At 38.1% G+C, this 19,721-nt stretch overlaps 1 protein-coding gene across 6 annotated transcripts in view; it reads right to left on the bottom strand.

Annotated features, from left to right (window-relative positions):
- The window catches only part of DCAF6 (DDB1 and CUL4 associated factor 6), a 101,288-nt gene that overhangs the window by 2,900 nt on the left and 78,667 nt on the right, over nucleotides 1-19,721 (bottom strand). For 4 of the 6 annotated variants that reach the window (XM_019647351.1, XM_019647369.1, XM_019647380.1 and 1 more), the window contains 6 exons: nucleotides 17,110-17,228; nucleotides 15,841-15,924; nucleotides 15,290-15,617; nucleotides 4,401-4,539; nucleotides 2,594-2,750; nucleotides 1,716-1,804 (listed from right to left, as the gene is read on the bottom strand). In XM_019647351.1, the coding sequence (XP_019502896.1) occupies nucleotides 1,716-1,804; nucleotides 2,594-2,750; nucleotides 4,401-4,539; nucleotides 15,290-15,617; nucleotides 15,841-15,924; nucleotides 17,110-17,228 (916 nt within the window). Of the gene's footprint in view, nucleotides 1-1,715; nucleotides 1,805-2,593; nucleotides 2,751-4,400; nucleotides 4,540-10,373; nucleotides 10,416-15,289; nucleotides 15,618-15,840; nucleotides 15,925-17,109; nucleotides 17,229-19,721 lie in introns of all 6 variants that reach the window. The other 2 variants (XM_019647395.1, XM_019647362.1) reach the window with 2 other exon arrangements.

Here is a 19,721-nt window from a genome sequence, read left to right as displayed (position 1 = left end):
CTCACTAGGGTGCCCCAGGACCCTGCGCAGCTCACTAGGGTGCCCCAGGACCCTGTGCAGTCCTGCCCCAAAGCAGCCTTTCAGTCCAACTGAGCGACTTTCTCACGTGCCCTGTAGGTTTCCACACACTGATGGCTCTCTACCTTCTAACAACTCGGAACATGCTGATCCTTCTGCCTCAAGTGCTGCTTTGCTCCTCGTCTGCCTGGTGAACCCTATTTCCTCTGTGCAGACGTCCCCATCCCATCCACTCCATTTACAAGCACAGCACTCTTCCTACAGGCTCCCAAGCACCGAGTGCCTCCCTGGCACCGACGACACTATTCCAGCTGTCTGCTTAATGTTTGTCTTACCCACGAGTCCACAAGCTCTGAGGGCAGCGCTTACCTTTTAACCTCAGCACTGTCACTGACATACCAAGTGTTGGATAAAGGTCTATTAAGTGAGTGAAAGTATACGGGGAACTGTCTGTCACGTGGCAACATGGCCCTAATGTACTGGTCTTCCCTCTTAGCAATGGACCCTTCCTTATTCACAGTTTTTCCTACAAGGCACAGCACCAGCCAAGCTGCACTCACCTCCCCACAGCAGCTCAGCTATTAGGAGCTGATGAACACGACCGGCCCTTCTTATCATAGAAATCTACCAAAATCTACAAGTAAAAACCCTGGTTGAAGTTGGGGAGGAAAGGCACAGAGGTCAGCTTTCCTATCCCAATTCCATAAAAAACCTAGAACTTCACAGAACTCAGTTTGAAAACTACTGATTTTACAAGAAGCTGAGGAAATATTAAAATATAATAAAAGGAAAAGATTCTCTAGCCATTTGTTCTGCTACCTACTTGGCTATGCTTATGGAAGACAGCTCCAGTAAACCTATTTTTTACTAGTTTCAGGTGTACAAAACAGCATAGCGATTAGATATTTCTGTATCTCACAAAGTGATAGTAAGTCTATTACCCATCCAACACTGTACAGTTATTCCAATACTATATTCCCTATGCTGTACTGTATATCCCCGTGACTTTTAAAAATTATAGTTGACATTCAATATTATTTTATATTAGTTTCATGTGTATAGCATAGTGGTTAGACATATATGTAATTTATTTGATCACCCTGATAAGTCTAGTACCCACCTGACACCATACATACTTATTACAATATGATTGACTATATCTCCCGTACTGTACTGCACATCCCCGTGGCTGTTTTTTTAACAATCTGTACTTAAACCCTTCACCTTTCTCACCCAGCCCCCATCTACAATAGTAACCATCAGTGTGTGTTCTCTGTATCTATGAGTCTGTTTCTGTTTTGTTTGTTCTTTTAAATCATATAGTATTTGTCTTTCTCAGTCTGATTTATTTCACTTAGCATAATAAAAACTATTTTCTTAAAAGGGTTTTCTTTAATGATTCTTTATTACAATAAACACAGTTAACCACTTTTGTTAAACTACAAAGCACTTAATCTGATATTACTAATACTCAATGTTCTAATTAGCAAAATACTAGCTCAACTTTTACTTCTCACCTATTATAGACATGTTTTTATCTTAATTTTTAATTTTCCTTTTGCTTAAAGTTGAACTCCTTAACTGCATTAACTTGTTGAATGTTACCAACTAATAATGAGCTGCTTTGATTCTTCTTAAGAAAATATTTCAGGAACAAAGTGAAATATGGTCTACAATAAGTATAATAAAAATCTTACCTCATCAGCAAGTTTTCGGTTAAAAATCCTTGATTCTTCTAGTGGCGACCAGATCTTTATGTCATAATCTATGCCAGACGAGGCTAGAACTAGAAATAAAATATACGTATTAACATAAACTTAGAACACATGCTATTTATTCAAGACATGTTATACACACACGTGTGTATATGTATATATGCATGTATGTATGCATATACAGCAGGTCCTCAAATAATGTCGTTTTGTTCAGTATCGTGTCATTGTAACGATGATGAGATGCCCTAGTACCCTAACTCTTGTGTATAACAGTCAGCCTGTGGTCAGACTGGTTTTGTTATAGGTCGTTCCACTTAAAGTTGCAGAACCTATCAATGACATTGAGGACCTACTGTGTGTACACGTAGAGCAAAGGAATGGAATGGAAATTGTATTGATACATTTACGTGTTATCTGAGAATACTATCTTAAAGATTTCCTAAAAGTGACCCTAGAATACAACGTTGAGACCATCTTGTATAACTCAAGTTTCTTCTGTATTTAATGCTCCTTTATGAGAAACACGGACAATTTGAAATGGAAGGCAAGCACCAGCCAGGGCACCTCTGGAGGTCCCACCTGGGTACGCAGTGCGACGCTCGGTCAGCCAAACCTCTTACAGCTCACACCACTTAGAAGAAATACCAGGACAACACACTCTTTCACCTGTTTCCCCACACTTTCTGCCAAAAGCAGGTTACAAGTGTTCTTTGTTTTAAACCCAGGTGGAGCTGTAACTGACTCCAGGGGCTGCCTACTGGGATAATTTGGATTATTCTTATTGAACAAGTAGGAAACAACTGGAGCTGATGAGTCACACAAACGATTTCTAGCCCTTGCCTTATACAAGGTCCTCTTACTTGGGTCAAACGGATGTGGCTGCAGGCAGTTCACCACGTGATTGTCAGCTTCCAGAAGCATTAAATGCTCAGCGGTGTGACGATCCCAGATAAAGATATGGCCACAGTCAGAACCACTCATCACAAAGTTAGCACCCCAGAAATTGGCTTCTTTTATCTAAGGATTTAAAAAAAAGGAAATTATAAGAAAATTCAAATCAAAGTTATTAAAAAGACTTCCTTTATTCTCAAGTTAAAAAATTAATTGACTTAGAAAATAAAATAAAAATGGAAGAGTCTTTGCCTTCTGGTATCTTCAAATCATGACAGGGATTTATTAGCAGGGGGATACAGCTGTCAGTAATGAAAAGTCCTCAGTGAGGATAGGGCTTTTGTTTTGTTCAATGATGTATTTATAGTACCTGAAACAGTACCTGGTACACAGTAGGTGCTGAATTGATAACCCCTAAATGAGAATGGGATAACTGCGTTTTGGACAAAAAGTATTAACAAAAAGTATCAATCTTTTTATTAGCTATTTCAAACTCTCACAATTGAGAAGGAAAGATACAAAACATATTTCCTTTTATGAAGCAATGAGACCAAGGAATATGATATATTGGAATGGTTATGATGCCAGTTTTCAATGGAAGTATATGAATGAACCATGAAAATCTTTGTACTTCAGATCAGGATTTTTTTCAAACATTTTATTTGCAGCTGCTACTTTGCTATTTTTGGAAAAACAAAAGAGGGAAGCCAGTTTTGCTGTTACTTGGAGCTATTATTATATTTATTCATCTTCGGTTTTTCATCCCAACCCCGAATTATTTTTATCCAAAATTTTAACAAGCAAAATACAAGACATGTAAATTAGTATCTTCTATTAATACTAGTATTTTTTAATGATTAAATTGTTACTACCAATGATTTCTACAGAGAGCTAATTATTTTCTTAGCATAAAGTAACATTTTGCCTAGACATTGAAGAAAGCCGGTTAAAACCAATTTGATAATTTTTGATAACCCAATGAATATATGGGAACAACACTTTCTAGATATAAATGGTTCAGAATAACAGTTTTATAACATGTTATTCATCTTGCAAGATTCTCAGTAAATAATATTGTGTTGGGTGTACAGACTTGTGGATTGTAAAAACTTGAAAAGATCTTAGAGATGATCTGCTCTATTCTTTTTATTTTGTAGATGAGGAAATTAAAGTCTACAAAGTGGCTAAAACAAATCTTTACTTGTCAGTCTTAACAGGGTTATAATTAAAGTAACTATTATTTTGCAATGATCCTGCATTTCATATATCCAAATCTTTCTCTCCCAAACCAACAAAGAGTACTAATATGAACTAAAACAATCTACTAGGAAGGTAGACAGCAAGTGTGAGAGCAAACAAGAAGCAATGGTTACTTGTACAAGCTAAAATATTCAAAATTCTGCAATAATTTCTCAACAGGGTAGAGTTTTCTTGTAAAAAAAAAAATGGTCTTTCATGATGTACCACAGGACTACAAGAACCATATTTGGGCCAAGAGATAACTGTGAAGGTGCAATGGTGTTACAGTAATACTTTGGTTTGCGAGCATAATTCGTTCCAGAAACAAACTACTCGTATTGCAAGACATAGCTCATTTACCAAGTTAAAATGTATCAGAAACGTTTGACTGTCTTGTGGAACACTCGCAAACCACGTTACTCGCAGTCCGAGGTTTTACTGTATACTGGAATCACACTAGCAATATGTGAAGATAGTCATTACGGAAACACAATCATATTATGAAACTGCACTTTCTCCAAAAATGCCAATGAGTACCATTGTCCTGGAGTTGCGATGGCCCTTATAAACCATCTTTACAAGTGGCCTTCTAATGTTCAAAGTATCCAGTTCTTCCATCTCTTTCCTTTCTTTTCTCCGCCTGAAGAACTCCTGAATGCGGGCCACAGCAGAGCGTCTATGAATTGCACATTAAAAGAAAAAACATATCAGTGAAGGACATTCGCAGGCCACTGCAGAATGAAAATGATGAACGCTAAGATATAATAAGTCTAGAAAATAAGGAAACTAAACATGATCTCAGTAAGGCACCCCCAACCGAAAGCATAAAAAGGCAGACACAACAGTGAGACTGTATCAGACTAGTTGAGTTACTAAAACACAATGTTTTAGTGAAGAGATCACTTAGGAAGTTGGGGCTGGTTGCGAGAGTGAAGGAAACGGCATGCGGCCACTGGTTTTCACAGGGCTGTTTTATAAAACACAGTACAGACGAAATCCATGTGCAATTTACTACAAATAAAACAAGTCCTACTCAATGTTATTTCTCCTTCTCTCCATATCAGAAAATGTAAAGGCATAAAGAGAAACCAAAAGAATCTAAGGGTAACACAGAAAAGCAATGGATAAATATATGCTTGGAGATTCTGTTTAAAGATGTTCCCAGCAAAGAAGAGACAAGTCAAGAAAAAGAGAATAAATGTTCTCATACATGCAATAAAATAAGGACCTTCCAAGAGAATATATTCTATATGGACTCCATATTGGAGTAGAACCTCGGAGTGAAAGTGGCAGCTTTTACTTTCACTCTCCTAAGAATTCAGTTGGTGACAGAACTGGAGACTGAGGCATAATGGGCTCTTTTTAAGGCTGATTTAATTACTAGGGGAAACTCTTCCTAACACTTGATATTACTTAATAAGCTTGTTAGTTTTAATTTGTTATTTAAAACATTGTATTTTGACACATAAGAGACCAAAAATATAAAATATTTAAAAAGTCTATAAATCAGTAAGAAAAATGAGCACTATAACAGAAAAACAGGCAAAGGACATGAGCAGGGGAATTTCAGAAGAAATGAAAAGTAAATAAATATACAAAAAGGTGTTCAGCCTCACTACAGGTTAGGATAAAACAACAAATCCATCTCTTTGTATGTCTATTAGATTAAAAAGATTTTTATGTCTGTCATAGTGGCAAGAGTATAGGAAAATAGGCATTACTGGGTAGGTGTGTGAAAGTGGTTCTATGTATGAAAGAAAAAGTGTACTCTTTTATTGTAAACTTTTCACTGAAGTAGAACACATATACATATATATGAAGAACACCAATCAGCAAACAAATATTTATTAAAAAGCCTAATATTTGCATAGTTGTCTTGGAAAATATTAGTTATTCTTTAATGATAAGTATACTAATTTGGCACACAATTTGAAATTCATAGAAGACATTCTGAAATTAAATAAGGATGAAAAATTTCAGACGTAAACAAAATAACAGTAAAATAGTATACATTCCAAACCACTAAAGAAAAAAAATAAAGGAAAAAGCAAAACCAAAATTTTAAGAAAGAACAAAAAAAACCTTAATCCTAAAAAAGGCAAGAAAGTAAGAAAGAAACATAGTTAAAACAGGATAATTAGAAGTAAAAGGTTGGAAAGTCCAAATATAGCCATATGAAAATAAATTTAAATAGACTATATTCACCAATGGAGAAAAAAAAGAGATTGTCCAAGACACACCTAAAGCATAAGGACAAGGAAAAGTTCAAGCAAAATAACGTGCAAATACTAATCAAATGAAAGGTGGCATAGCTATATTAATATCAGACAAAACAGAGTAAGCTAAAAGGCAGTATTAAGGGTAAAGAGGATTACAATGTAACATAAGTTCAATTTTCCAGGAAGATACAACAGTTTTATCATATCAATAAAAATAGTCTCAAAATGCACTGAAAAAGAAATTGATAGAACTACAAGGAGACTCAGACAAACCACCACTACAATGAAGATTTCAACACAGCTCTCACTATTATGTAAGTCAACCTGGCACACACACAAATAAATAATATAGATGATTTGAACACAATTTATAGTCTTGATCTAATGGTCTACATTAAAAATTAGAGTAATATTCTTTTGAAACACACATGAAACATTTACAAATTTATCGTGTACAAGTCCACAAAGCCAGTTTCTACAAATTGCAAAGAACGGGTCTAACACCCATTATGTTCTCTGACCAAGTTGGATGTTAATGAAAACAAGGCTGAATGTGTACAATTGAAGGAGTTCGGAAAAGACTACAAAACAACCTCAAGGGAAACAGAAGGAAATAATAAAGAGAGAAAAATGTAGAAACAGAAAACAAGAAGGTTAACATATATGAGAGGATCAACAAAGTCAGAAGTTGTTTCTTTGAAGAGTCACAATATAGAGTTCTGCCATAATGAAAAAATTAAAGGGGTTTAAACAAATAATGGTATGAATAAAAAAGTGCCTATAACTGAAGATACAACAGAAATTAAAAAGCCAGGAAAATAATTCTGAAAATTTAGATGAATTGATAAATTACAAAAAAATCCCTCCTAAAACTGACTAAAGAAAGAGATAGTTCAAATAGTCCTGTAACTAATAAAAAGAATTGAAATAATACTTAAAAACTGTCCCCAAGAGAAAACACAAAATCCAGAAAGTTTTATAGGTAGAGACTATTGAACTAAGTTAGATATAGCCCAGGAATATAAAGATTGTTTAATCCATTTCCATGTACAGAGTTTGAAGTCCCCACTCTGAAGGAACAAGTAAAAAGCTGAACAGAGAGAAAAATGAGCAACTCTTCTCAGATCCGTACCAGAGGGAAGGACACAGGGCAAACTGCTGTCCCCAAGACGGAGAGACAGGCAAAGAGGGAGTCATGGCATACCAGAGGAGAGGCTGGGGGCCAGGAAAACCTTAACTGTCCGCTCAGTGCAGACAACCGGAGAGTTAAAAACTCTAGGGGGACTCAGTCTTAGGGGGCCCCCCCCCCACAGTATTTTGAGATTTACCTCTGGGAGCCAGAGGAACCATTTAAAAATATGCCAGAGCACTCAGTTCTCCTTAACAAGGTCTGTCACTGGCCAGACCAGTTAGCTAGAGCCTCACTGACCTGGAGGAGGGAAATACCCGATTCCGGCCCACTGCACCATCCTGTCCCACATCAGGGGGGAGAAAACAAACCCCCCAGAAACAAATGTCAAGTTCCCAGGGCAGGACATCAGCTCACTAAAAGGCTGAGACCTAATCACAGGCCAGGAGCACGCTTCCCCGCCCCCACACATCACCACCACATTACCAAAGGCCTATATGCCTCAGTTCCTTTGACCTGGTACATCACGTGCAGCTATGAAGAACACGCTACAAAGCGTACCAAAAGGCAAAAAGCACGATTTGAAGAGCCAGGGTAAGCATGAGAACCAGAGATGGCAGGGATGCTGCAATTATAACAGAAGGATTTAAAACAACTGTGATTAATATGCGAAGATCTCCAATGGATAAAGCAGACAGCACACAAGAGCAAAGGGCAGTGTGCGGAGAGATGGAATCCCCCAAAAAACGAAGAACACAGTAACTAACGGAAATAAGGAATGCTTCTGATGGGCTTATCAGGAGACCGGACGTGGCTGAGAAAAGGATCTTTGAGTTAGAGGATATGTCAATAGAAAGCGCAAAACCTAAAAAGCAAAGAAAACAAAGTCTCTCTCTCTCTCTCTCTCTACCAAAAAAACAAACAATATCCAAAAACTGTTGGGTAACTATAAAAGGTGTAACACTGGAATACCAGGAGAAGAGAGAAAGGAACAGAAGCAATCTTTGAAACAACAATGACAGAATCTCCTCAAATTAATGTCAGACACCAAACCACGGATCTAGAAAGCTCAAAGCACACCAAGTAGGATAAATGCCAAAAAAACCACATCTTGGCATATCACATTCAAAATAGAGAAAATCAAAGATAAAGAAAAAAATCCTGAAGGGAAAAAACAGCTTACCTATAGAGGAACAAAGGTAAGAATAACATCTGACTTCTCCACAGAAACCATAAAGCAAGAAGAAAGTGGAGTGAAATATTTCAAGTGTTCAGAGAGAGAGAAAAAAATCACCACCTAGAATTCTGAACCTTGCGAAATTATCCTTCTAAAGTGAACAGGAAACATTTTTTTTGACAAACAAAACCTGAGGGACTTGGTTGCCAGTAGACTTGCTTTGCAAGAAATGTTAAATGTTTTAGAGAGAAAGAAAATAAGAGAGGTCAGAAACATGAATCTACATAAAGAAAGAGCACCAAAGGAGAAGGTAAAACAAAACCTTTCATTTTTCTTCTTCTTAATTGATCTAACAGATACCAGTTTGTTCAAAATAATAAGTGACAATGTATCCTACTATGTATGCTTACATGTATATACATATATATGCTTATATTAAAGCGAAAAGGATGACAGCAATGATACAAGCGATGGAAAGAAGGAATTGGGATTTTATTATCATAAGGTGCTCACACTACCCGCAGAGCGGGTATAGTGCTGTTTGAAAGTGAACTTGGATCAGTTGTAAATGTATATTGCAAGCTTTAGGCAACCATTAAAAAATAGTCAAAAGAGAAGTATAACTGATATTCAAAGAAGGGAGAGAAAGTGGAATCATAAAATGCTGAATTAAAACCACAAAAGGCAGACAATGAGTGGAAGATAAAAACGGGCAGGAACAAACTGCCTTCTAATTAGCGATTTCCCCAGACAATCTCTATGTGAGAAAGGACGAGCTGAGTGTAATTTCATTCACTCTAAGGGGGGGTCAAGTGTCACATTCTCGGTTTACCATTGTTCACAATAATCTCCACGTCCATGTTTTCGCTTTTCTATAACCCATTTAAAGCAACATGGTACGTTTTAGTTGCATATCTTCCCTGTAAACAGAAACTGGCTTTGAGTACTTGGGATAAAAGGTATAAACCAGAAAATCAAAAAGCATGGAAACAAATTCCATTTTACTGTCATTTACCTAGAAAGTGATGACTTAAGACACTAATTTGCAAAAAGTTACTTCAAATATATCTTAATGTGAAAACAGCCTAGAAACACCAGCACAAAAGCAAAAGCAATTTCGAGCTATCTACCCGAGAACCTCATAAGGATGGGCCCTAACAAGGGATTTCTTTCCCATCCGCCATATCCTGCGGCTTACTTCATCATTTCTGTACTCTCCCGGGGAACTCCACACAGTGAGACATTTCTGATTGTTGCTATAAATTACGTTTTATATTCCACTTTTGTTTTAGAAACGAACAGTAAACAACAGGCATGTGCCACCAGAATGAGCTCCCAGGTTGGTTCTGTCGAGTAAACCAGGTTTTACGTAGATAAATAACGGGACAGGTCCCCTTTCATGTTACATATAAAAATGTACACCATGGTTGGTCTTCACATTACAGCAGTGTTTGAGAGTTACGAATCATCTTGATGTGTGGCCTTCTTAAGTTACTAAGCTATTTATAAGAAAACGACTTTCTTAAAAAAAATCAGTCAAACTACGCAAGGAATTAGACTCAAGTCCGTTTTTAGTTACTGATCTCAAGGAAAAGGAGTATATTTTAATAATAACAGAAAGTTGCTAATTGTTATCCCAATCAAGTTTTAAGGAAATGTAAGTTGCATTCTTCAACAAAATAGTCAAAGCCAGTAACCCACGTGTAGACTATACTGTTTTGGGTGATGGCCGCCTCATCATATGACACACGTCAAGTGAGCATCAGTTAACTCTGCACACAGGGTCTCTCATTCTGTTCCCATGCAGTGCATGCAGCTAAGTAGAGTCAGTGAAAAGCAGCCTGCTTTACAATGCTTAGTGCTTAGGGTTCAGTAAGTTCAAGGAAGTATTAACTGTTAATAGGAAAGGTGGTTAGCTGTGGAAAAAGAGGACCTGGCAAATTCATCATAAAGAAATAAAATAATGAAGGAACAGACTGAATTACCTCATTATTCTATCACCTATTGTTGTTCCTCTGATATTAAATCTAGTGAAGGGAACACAATAACTAAAGTCACTCACAGACTTTAACGAACCAAATATTTAAAGCATTAAGGTCACCACTTTTTATCACCAACCGTCTAAAGCTAAAACATCCGTCGCTTCCCTTTGTGGCTGAGGGCACTATGTGAGAATCTGTCATTCAGCTAGACGTGTACGAGGCAACTCAGGAAACAGAAACACTCGCTGAAGGTGGACTGCTGCCCTCAGTCCTTCTGTCTTCTGAATAGACTGGAACCTCCCGTTAGCGTGTGGAGACCCGCACCCACTCCGCACCGAGGCGCGGCACCTCCATGACCAGCCTCAGGGCACTCTTCAGGAAATAAATGACCAAGCCCTGAGCTGACGCATCTGTCCGAACCAGAAGACTAAATAACAAGCAAGCAAAGTGTAACAGCTTTTAACGCCCTGAGAGGCCCGTTCCTTCTCTCTGCTTCTCGTTCTCCCTGCCCCCCACCCCTACAATTTAATAAAGAATAAACTTGAACCATTAGAAATACTAAAACAGTGATTATAATGACGACCAAATAGATGGTGGTGAATTTACAGTATGGATTTTGGGCTTCAGGGTAGGTAAATGGAGCCAAATGTCTAAGCAAATGGCACAGTTTTAAAAAGTGATGAACAGGCAATATAGGGTTAATGTCTTTACAGAAAAGATCTTTAGGTCATCTGAATTATGTCTGTAACTGAAAACTATTCAGGACTGTGTGAGGACTGCTCAGGAAGCTTACTGGGATGCTGGTCTATTTTCAGAGCAAACACCTCTTGGGTTTGTTGGCAAAGAGGAGGAGCCACTAGCTCGGCCATCACGCCAGGTACCCTAAGATGGGTCTGGCCCCGTGAGAACATTGTATATAAAGACCACCAGGTAGACAAGCTGACCACTTGCCTTTCATTCCACTCCAAGCACGTGTTTATGTTTCTGAATCCAGTACACAAAGTCACTACAGGGTACACGCACTACATTTGGTTATTATTGTTTAATACCATGATTAGAAAGTATATGTTTATTTGTTCCTCCAATTTCGTTTTCACTTAATGTGCTGTGTTCTTGCCCTAGAAAAAGTTCAAGGGGACCAAGTAAGTGGCCATCACACATGTCATTGTTTTAAACCATGGCTATCTGCCCATCGATGGCCTGTAGCCTGGTTTCTCTCCACAAGACTGATTTACTCCAGAGTAAGGACCAGCAAGCTGTGGCTCTTGGGAATGACCTTGCCAGCCACCCACTTCTGTAATGGCTCACAGGCCAAGACCAGCTCTTGTATCTGTAAATGGTTACATTTTAAGTGGTTATAGAAGTACCTACAAAGTAGCCTCCATTTTGCCTCTTTGCCAGCCAAGCCTAGAATACTATCTGGCCTTTTAGGACAAAGTCTGATGACCTCTGCTAGAGAGTCCCAGTTATATTTATACCAAGACTAGCTAGAGTTAATGAGAAGAACATTCCATTTAAAAATATCTATGTTAGTTGTTAAGTCCTTTATTTTCTAAGACATTTCCTTCTCATGCTTGATCTCAGCCCAAAAGTGAAAACCAGGGTCATATTTACTTAACCAAATTATAAGAATGTAAATCTTTAAAAAGAAACCATTACTTTGCATTGCAAAGACTTATTTTGATATTTTTATTAAATGTGTGTCCAAAATGGCTTAGGTATAAACTTTTTAGGTTTCATTTTAAAAATTAAATTTGGGGCAAAAAAAATATATACTTTGACCGTTTTTAATTTTCGGGCCATTTGTCCACCCTAAGCAAAGTGATCTGAGCTGGGCTTCTCTGTAAGACATGCAACCTTCAGTTGGGTGTTTTGTCCAAGTGTGAAATGTATCCTGAGACTCTGAGAATCAAATGGTGTGATTTTTACAATACAGCTCTGGGATCCTTTGTCCCTTCGGAAACAAATTCTCAGAAATCACAGGCCTACTTACAAGCTGGTAAATGATTTTTTTCATGTTTTTAAGAAGCAAAATTTCTGAAACTTTTCTCTTTAGAATAAAAGTCAACATACCTATTCCTCCAGATTTAGTAGTAAGATAAATGGGCAGTAGTCTCAGGACGAAGAGCCCTTAGAAAGGTGCAGAAACATTAAAAGTAGACTCTATACAGATAGCTCGCGATTTAATCAAGATGGTGCTAAAAAAGTTAGGACTTAAAAAATTATTTAGATGAAAGTCAGAAGGAAGATTTTTCACCATTTACAAATTTATAAATAGCTAGGAAAGAATAATGCAAATTTCAAAGAACAATTGGTACAATTGTGAACCAGTCACTACAATCACTTTAGCATCATCACCCCTGTATGTATATCTTTGTGTATATATAACATTGTATTTAATTTCATAAATTTATTAAAACTGTTTTCTATGTCTGATAAATGACTTGTGTATTGTCCTTTCTCCTTCAATAAATCAAGTTTCTCGAAGGTAAGAATTTTATTACTCTTCTGTTACTCTTCAGTAAGTTTACTACTATGTCCTATAAAATAAAACAAAATATATGGGACAAACTAAGGCTAAATACGTAAACTGAGTATACACACTGTTAAATAATATTTCATTCTTTTAAAAAGCAGGGAAGCAAATGCAGATCCAGAGTGGTTTCAAATCTGGGTCTACCCATGAGATCATGAATTCAGGAACACACACAAGTGGGGTCAGTCCCAGGTCACTGTCCCCGACTGTCTCGCCTCTGGAAGGCTCTGCTAGGCTAGCTCAGCACCTGGTTTCTCGGGTCAATTCGGCTGTCAGGTGCCAACTCTGTGGGAGATGCAAAGCCCAGAAGGACCCCTAAATCATCTGAACATTATGAAAATGGTAAATGGTAAAGCTCAATAGGGAGATATTCTAGTTCCCGGTAATGTCTCCAAACTACGGATAACATAACATAGTCAAGAAGCTCTGGATCCCAGTGACTCTCCTCCCCCAAACCCTCCGTTGTCGCTGGTGTTACACTGCTGTGTTGTTGTTGTTTTAATTCACCTTAGGTGTAGAACAGACAAAACTCCTGCTTAGTACCTCAGTTTCCTCAGCTATAAAGCAGGATTGGTACAAAAGTGTTATAATTAGCTTGGATAAAAGATGCTTAATAATGATTTTTTGCAAGTGTCTAATACGTATTTAAAAATATAATTTCCTCCTTAAACAAACAAACCTGGAAAGTGATGTGGTACATTTTATTAAAAAGTGGATACTTACATTTTATTTTCAACCATGACCTTTGTATTGCTTTTGTTACATATGTACAGAAAAAAATAAGGGCATGTGTTCACTTATATAATAGAAGGCCACAATGTACAAGCTTAAAATAATTGTGGACTCTAGCTCTCCACTCTGGGTTTTAGAAACCATCAATTTGATTTGCCAGTTGTGCCACGCTTGCTAACCTTATCTGCATCCATCGAGTGGTAATGATATTCTAAAGGACTCCCTCTGGGTATGGAAAGAAATGAACTAAGTTTTACTTGTCTAAAATATATATACTAAGACTACTATAGACTAATGTGTGCAGTTAAAGGGAAAATGTATGATTTAATTCTAAGTATAATACAAATATAGGGAAAGGTTACTTCCTTTACATTTACAAACAGTGCCATTGCAAAGTAAACCTCTGACTAAATATGACTAAAGGAAGACATATATACTTTCATAGTTAAGAGGCAGTTTCACTGAACTGCAAGATACACTGCTCAGGATTTTCATTTATCCTCTGTCAGTCTTTCTTATTGTAACTGCTGTTTAAGTCTAAGCAGACACACAGAATACCTTGGTTGCTTAACAATAGCTATCATTTATTTCGGGCTTTTAGTGTGAGACAAGTCCTGTAACTGATTTTTGCTTTAAGTTCTTACAATTCTAGATAATCATAACCCCATTTTATAGATAAGGAAACTGAAACGTAAAGAGACCTTAAGCAATTTGAGCGAGAAAACACAGCTGGTAAGTGTAACACCAGGATTCAAACCCAAGTCATTATGCTCTTGATTATGATACAACATTGTCGTTGTTTAGTGGTGATTCAATTAATCTTTTCATTATTTTTTTCACTTAACAGTATGTCAGAATAGTTTATAAATAGCAATATACTGAGCACAGAAATATGTGACATGGTTCTTTACTCCTGTTGCACTAGGATTTTAAATATAAAATTTGATTCTCTGAAAGAGGACAGGACTTACAGTGAGGTATGATGGCACTAATTGGAGAAATCGTTTTTGAAAAGTATGGAATGCAATATACTTAAAAATACTTATTTTATCTACTAAAAATAAAATATATCCTTATGATCACATACAATGAGAAATGGGAAAAGTAAATGAACATGTTAATTCAAGTCTTTATTGTAGTTACACTATTTGTTATTTGGTGTGATTTCTTCATTTTCTAAATTGAGTTACTAAGTTAAGTAAATCAAAGAAAAACTTAATGTTCTCAAAATGAGAATCCTTAACCCAGGGTCAATAGAAAAGCAGAAAAAATGAACATTTAAAAAACAAATCCAAAAAAACCTGATGAAAGCCAGGGTGCCTACAGGGCAATGTCAGCTAAATATAACTGCGGCTGTGAAGGACTTCTTGGCCGCTCTCAGCGCTCCTTCCTCTCGATCTGTAAGCTGAGGAGCGAGCCGCAGCGCTGGACACACAGCAACGAGACTTTTTATTCCCCTCTTAAGGCACATGTTGCTCACGAATGTCCTATGTAAAATGACTGACAGCTTAAAAACTTCTGTGAGTTTGTATGACTAAGACACCCTTCAAGGAAGCAACTGTCAAAAATGGGGACACTCCTCTATGTGGCCTCCAAGGAAGCCTTGTGGATTCTGTTTTGTACAGCTCATGTTTATTAAAGATGCACCAACCTATCGCCAGGTCCTGCTCGATACCTCGCCCCTGGGACCAGGACGGGGTCATCATCACTGTCATCGGTGTCCTGGGGCGCTGAGTCCCTGGCTGCTGTCTCCTCAGCAGGCACGGGCCCGATGCCTTCCGTCTGGGGCTTGGGCCCCAGGGGGCTGGTGCTGTGATCATCGGCACTCTCAGCGCTCAGTTGATCGGAAGTGTCTGCTTCCTTGCCCTCTTCAGACAAAGCCGGTTCTTCCGCAACCCCGCAAGGGCCATCAAGACTGAAGCCGTGTCTTTCTCCTGAGCTGGAATCCGATGGCTCACAAGTGGACTTGTCTGATTGTGCTGTCGGAAAACAAAGCAGTGACAGGTGGTCATGTGGGCAACTTTAATTACTCTAACTTCAAAGCTGACACAGACATTTTCTAATATAAAGCCCAATTTCCCCACACGGAGAGGAAAATTTCACATGTATTTGGAAATGGCCTCTCCTCTGGAAACCAACACAGATTCAGGCTTCTTAATTTCCCACGTGAAGCAACTATCTAAAGAGAGGAAGACAACCTACCTGTATCTAGATGACTCTGAACTGTGTTTTCTGCAGCTGCACTTCCTTGATATGCTGTCACATCCTCTGACTCCTCAGGAGCTTCTGGGAAATCAAATGATCATTAAATCCAACTTTTTTCAGAAAAATAAGCACCAGTGTAAATAAGCATCAGTTTTCCTATGTATAAGTAGTTTTTAACCTTTTTTGGGTCATACAAACTTGACACTCAGATAAAAGCTCCCCCCCCCAGAACGATGCGCGCGCGCGCGCACGCACGCGCACGCGCACACACACACACACACACACACACACACACACACACACACACGCACATACGAAATGGTACAAAGGCTGCCAGGGCTGGATGTGCTGCTCTGCCCACGGCCCCTCCCGAAGCCCGGGCATCACAGACTAACTCCCGGGGAGAATCCCTGCTTTGGACTGCCCCTCACAGACAGCATGCCTTGAGCTTGCTTTTTGCTAACCTTCACAAAATGTAACCTTAAAACAGTCTTTTTCTGCCCCTTTAGCATACATTTGGTATAATCTGGATTATCATGTACAAACAGTACAGCTGACCCTACCATAAATTCTGTGTGTCCATTGAAAATACTTATTTCTCGGATTTACCTCTAAGACCCGTGAAGGATCAGTTTTTTGCTCCCAGGCAGTTGTCTCACACATACTCATATTTAATTCTGTAAACTCTGTTACAATGAAGAATCTATTCATCTTTATAAGAAACAGAATTCACTTATTCATTTGTCATGTATTTATTGAAAATTGACTCTGCACTAGACACTAACTTTCATATAATGGTTACATAAACATATTCTAGAATAGAGTTCTGAAAATTTCCCTAAATGGCACTTCCTGTATGAAACAGGATTCACTCATAACCTGTTTGGATTTTATTCTTTTTGTTCCTCCAAAAATCACCTATACTCTTGGATAAAAATGAAAGCAGGTACTCTGAATTCCAATGCTGGGTATAAAAATGGTAATAACGATTCAGGCATTTACAGCTCACATACTGTCAGTGTGACGACCACCTAAGGCGGTCACTGTGTCCTCAGAGGGGACGTGTGCTGCCCTGTGACGCCCCATCTGAAATGCTGATGCCCCGTACCTGCTGCACCTGTTCTTTATCAATAGTAACAGCTGGACTACAGAGGCAAAAGTAATGTATTGAAAACAAGAAACAAGCTACACCATCGAGGGAGCAGAGCACTAGGCGGGCGTCCAACACCGGGGTTCTGTGATGACAAAAGCCAAGTGACGGCTTACGCGCTTCGCGGGCTCCTGCTGGCGTGGGCCACCCCGCGCCCTCGGGGACCAGCGGCTCCTCCTCGCCCTCTGGCTTGCCATGGCTCCCGGTCCCTCTGGAACTCGAGGCAGTGCTGCTCCTGTCACCAAAACAAGAGAAGTGGTTCCGCCAAGAAGTTAATAAATATGTTTTAGGAGAATATTTATATTTTACAACTACAGAAGTAGTTAAAAAAAAATTCAGGCTACAAATAAAATGTAGGATTTATTATTTTAATAGTACTTGTAAAACATCGCTTTTAATAATCAAGGTGACTATGCTAATCCACTTCAATCTTAAAAAAGAGATCTAAAAATACAAAAGGACCGCTTCTACACCATTTTAATGCTTCTGTGATCGGCCATATCATATATTTCTACACCACTCTCTCTTGTATTTGAAGTTCATCACGCTGTCTCTCTTCTTACCCTCACTGGGGATGGCTCAGCATATCCAAACCCCTGATGGTTTCACAGACTCTGATCATATGCCCTGGGAGACTCTGTTGCTCTAGGCTTCTTTTAAATTAATGCTTGAAAAAAGGCTAGTCTCCTTCTGTCTCTGATCTGCCCTCTGTGGGTCACTTCCAGTTCTGGGCTGTTGTTCAAATATGGCAGGTGATGAACACCATGGTTTGGTGAAGGGCAGCATAATGTTTTCTGTTTGGTTTTAATGCCCACCTGATGATGACCATAATTCTGTTAGCATTTACTAGACCAATTTAAAAAGACAATTTCCAATGAGTATTTTGTGACAAATCGTGGCATGACATATGTGTAAAGAGGGAACTGAGTGGGAAAGGAAATAGAGGAAAACGTGTGACAATCTAAGATTAAAATTAAATTCACAGAAATGCAACAATTTCTTAAATTTAGAATGTGAACAAGAAAATAAAAAAACATTAATTATAGACAAATAGCGTGACTAATAAACAATGCAAATTATCATGAACTTTTTGCCTTGATTTTATAAAAACCCTTGTAGGCTAACTGCAGACGTCAATTTGGTTTTTATTAAAAGGGCATCCATGTGTAATACGGTATTTTTTAAAAGAATGTATATCCATATGGGTATATTCACAAAAAGACATGTCAGAAAAAACATGCACCAATGTTAGTGTCACCTCAGCAGGATTACTGCAAGTGACTCTTTCATAGTTTTCTGTAAATTCTGAATTTTTTTTTTTTTGCAATTACTATGTATTTCTTTTTAAATGGAAAGAAATATATAGTCATTGTGGTAAAGAACAGCTGATGTGCTACATGAATCCTTTTTTTTACCATTGAGAGTCCTACGACACAGGCATAAATCAAATGCTCAGTGTATAATAGCTATGATAATTAAAACATTACGGCACTGACGTAGGAATAGTGAGCCATTAGTTGAAAAGACAAAGTAACCAAGTAAATATATTTAGCACGTGTTAATATGACATTTTAAATCACAGAGAAATGAACAGATTATTCAATCAATGGCACTAAGACAAAGGGACAGTCATGTGGGAAATGAAGCTATAGCTCTACACCACACTTTATGGTGAAATAAATTGTAGGATAAAACATGTAACTTGTGATATAAAATCATAGAAATATAAGAGGAAAACAACAAACTTTCCCCCTAATCCTGGGAGGGACAAGGCTTTTCTAAGCATGAGCTCACAGGCTAAAACCATAAAGCAAAACTACCATAAGCTAACTGAAAGACAAACAACAAACTGGGAGAAATATTTGCAACAAATGAAAGACAAATGGTGTTATCCTCACTTAATTCGATAATAAAGATAAACCTCTCATAAGTCAATAAGAAGATAAACACCACCTTAGGAATCAGTGTGAAGGATCTGAATGACAATTTACAAAAGAGGGTACTTGTAGCTAACAGTTCCTTAGGGCCTTTCGCATGTCAGTCAGTGTGCTAAGTGCTAGGGACTTTTCCTGCCTGAGCTCATTCAATCTTCCCCACAACCTCTGAAGTAGGTTCTATTAAATACGCCTGTTTTCAGGTGAAAAAACAGATTTAGAAAGGTTCAAAAGCTCGTCAAGTTCAGAGTACAAGCTCTTAGTGTGCTCTGCTGCCTTATCTGTCATCAAAGAAACTAAATCAAAAGCAACACCACAGTGGCAGAGAAGAAAAGGACTGCATCCTTTATGAATATTTTATTTTTACAATGCATATGGAATACTCTCTTAATCAGAATAAAAGTATTACTTTTTTGATAAAGAAATAAGAAACTGATGAACTAGAGAATATAATTCACGGTCAGTTTTCAGAGAAGGAAAAGTAGCATTGGAAAGAGGAGTGGGACTAACCATTTTTTCTAAAAATATGCTCAGATGAGAGTCTTTGTAAGAAATCAGCCCCTTCTGTCCAGAATCATGAGAATAGCAAAGACAAGAAGAGTGTGTCAGTCTCCTATGATCTTAAATTATGTGTGAAGAGAAAGGGCCATGATTTTAAAAAGCTGAGGTCTCATGAAGAAATGCTATTGCCTGCACCTTCAAGTACACATCAAGAGTCCAGTCCCTTCTCAGCACCGCCACTGTCCCATCCTGGTCCAAGACACCACCGCCTCTCACCGTGCTGACTGCCACAG

The sequence above is a fragment of the Hipposideros armiger genome, unplaced genomic scaffold, assembly GCF_001890085.2.
Source record: "Hipposideros armiger isolate ML-2016 unplaced genomic scaffold, ASM189008v1 scaffold_6, whole genome shotgun sequence".
NCBI lineage: Eukaryota > Metazoa > Chordata > Mammalia > Chiroptera > Hipposideridae > Hipposideros > Hipposideros armiger.
This window is presented reverse-complemented; position numbering and strand designations above follow the sequence as displayed.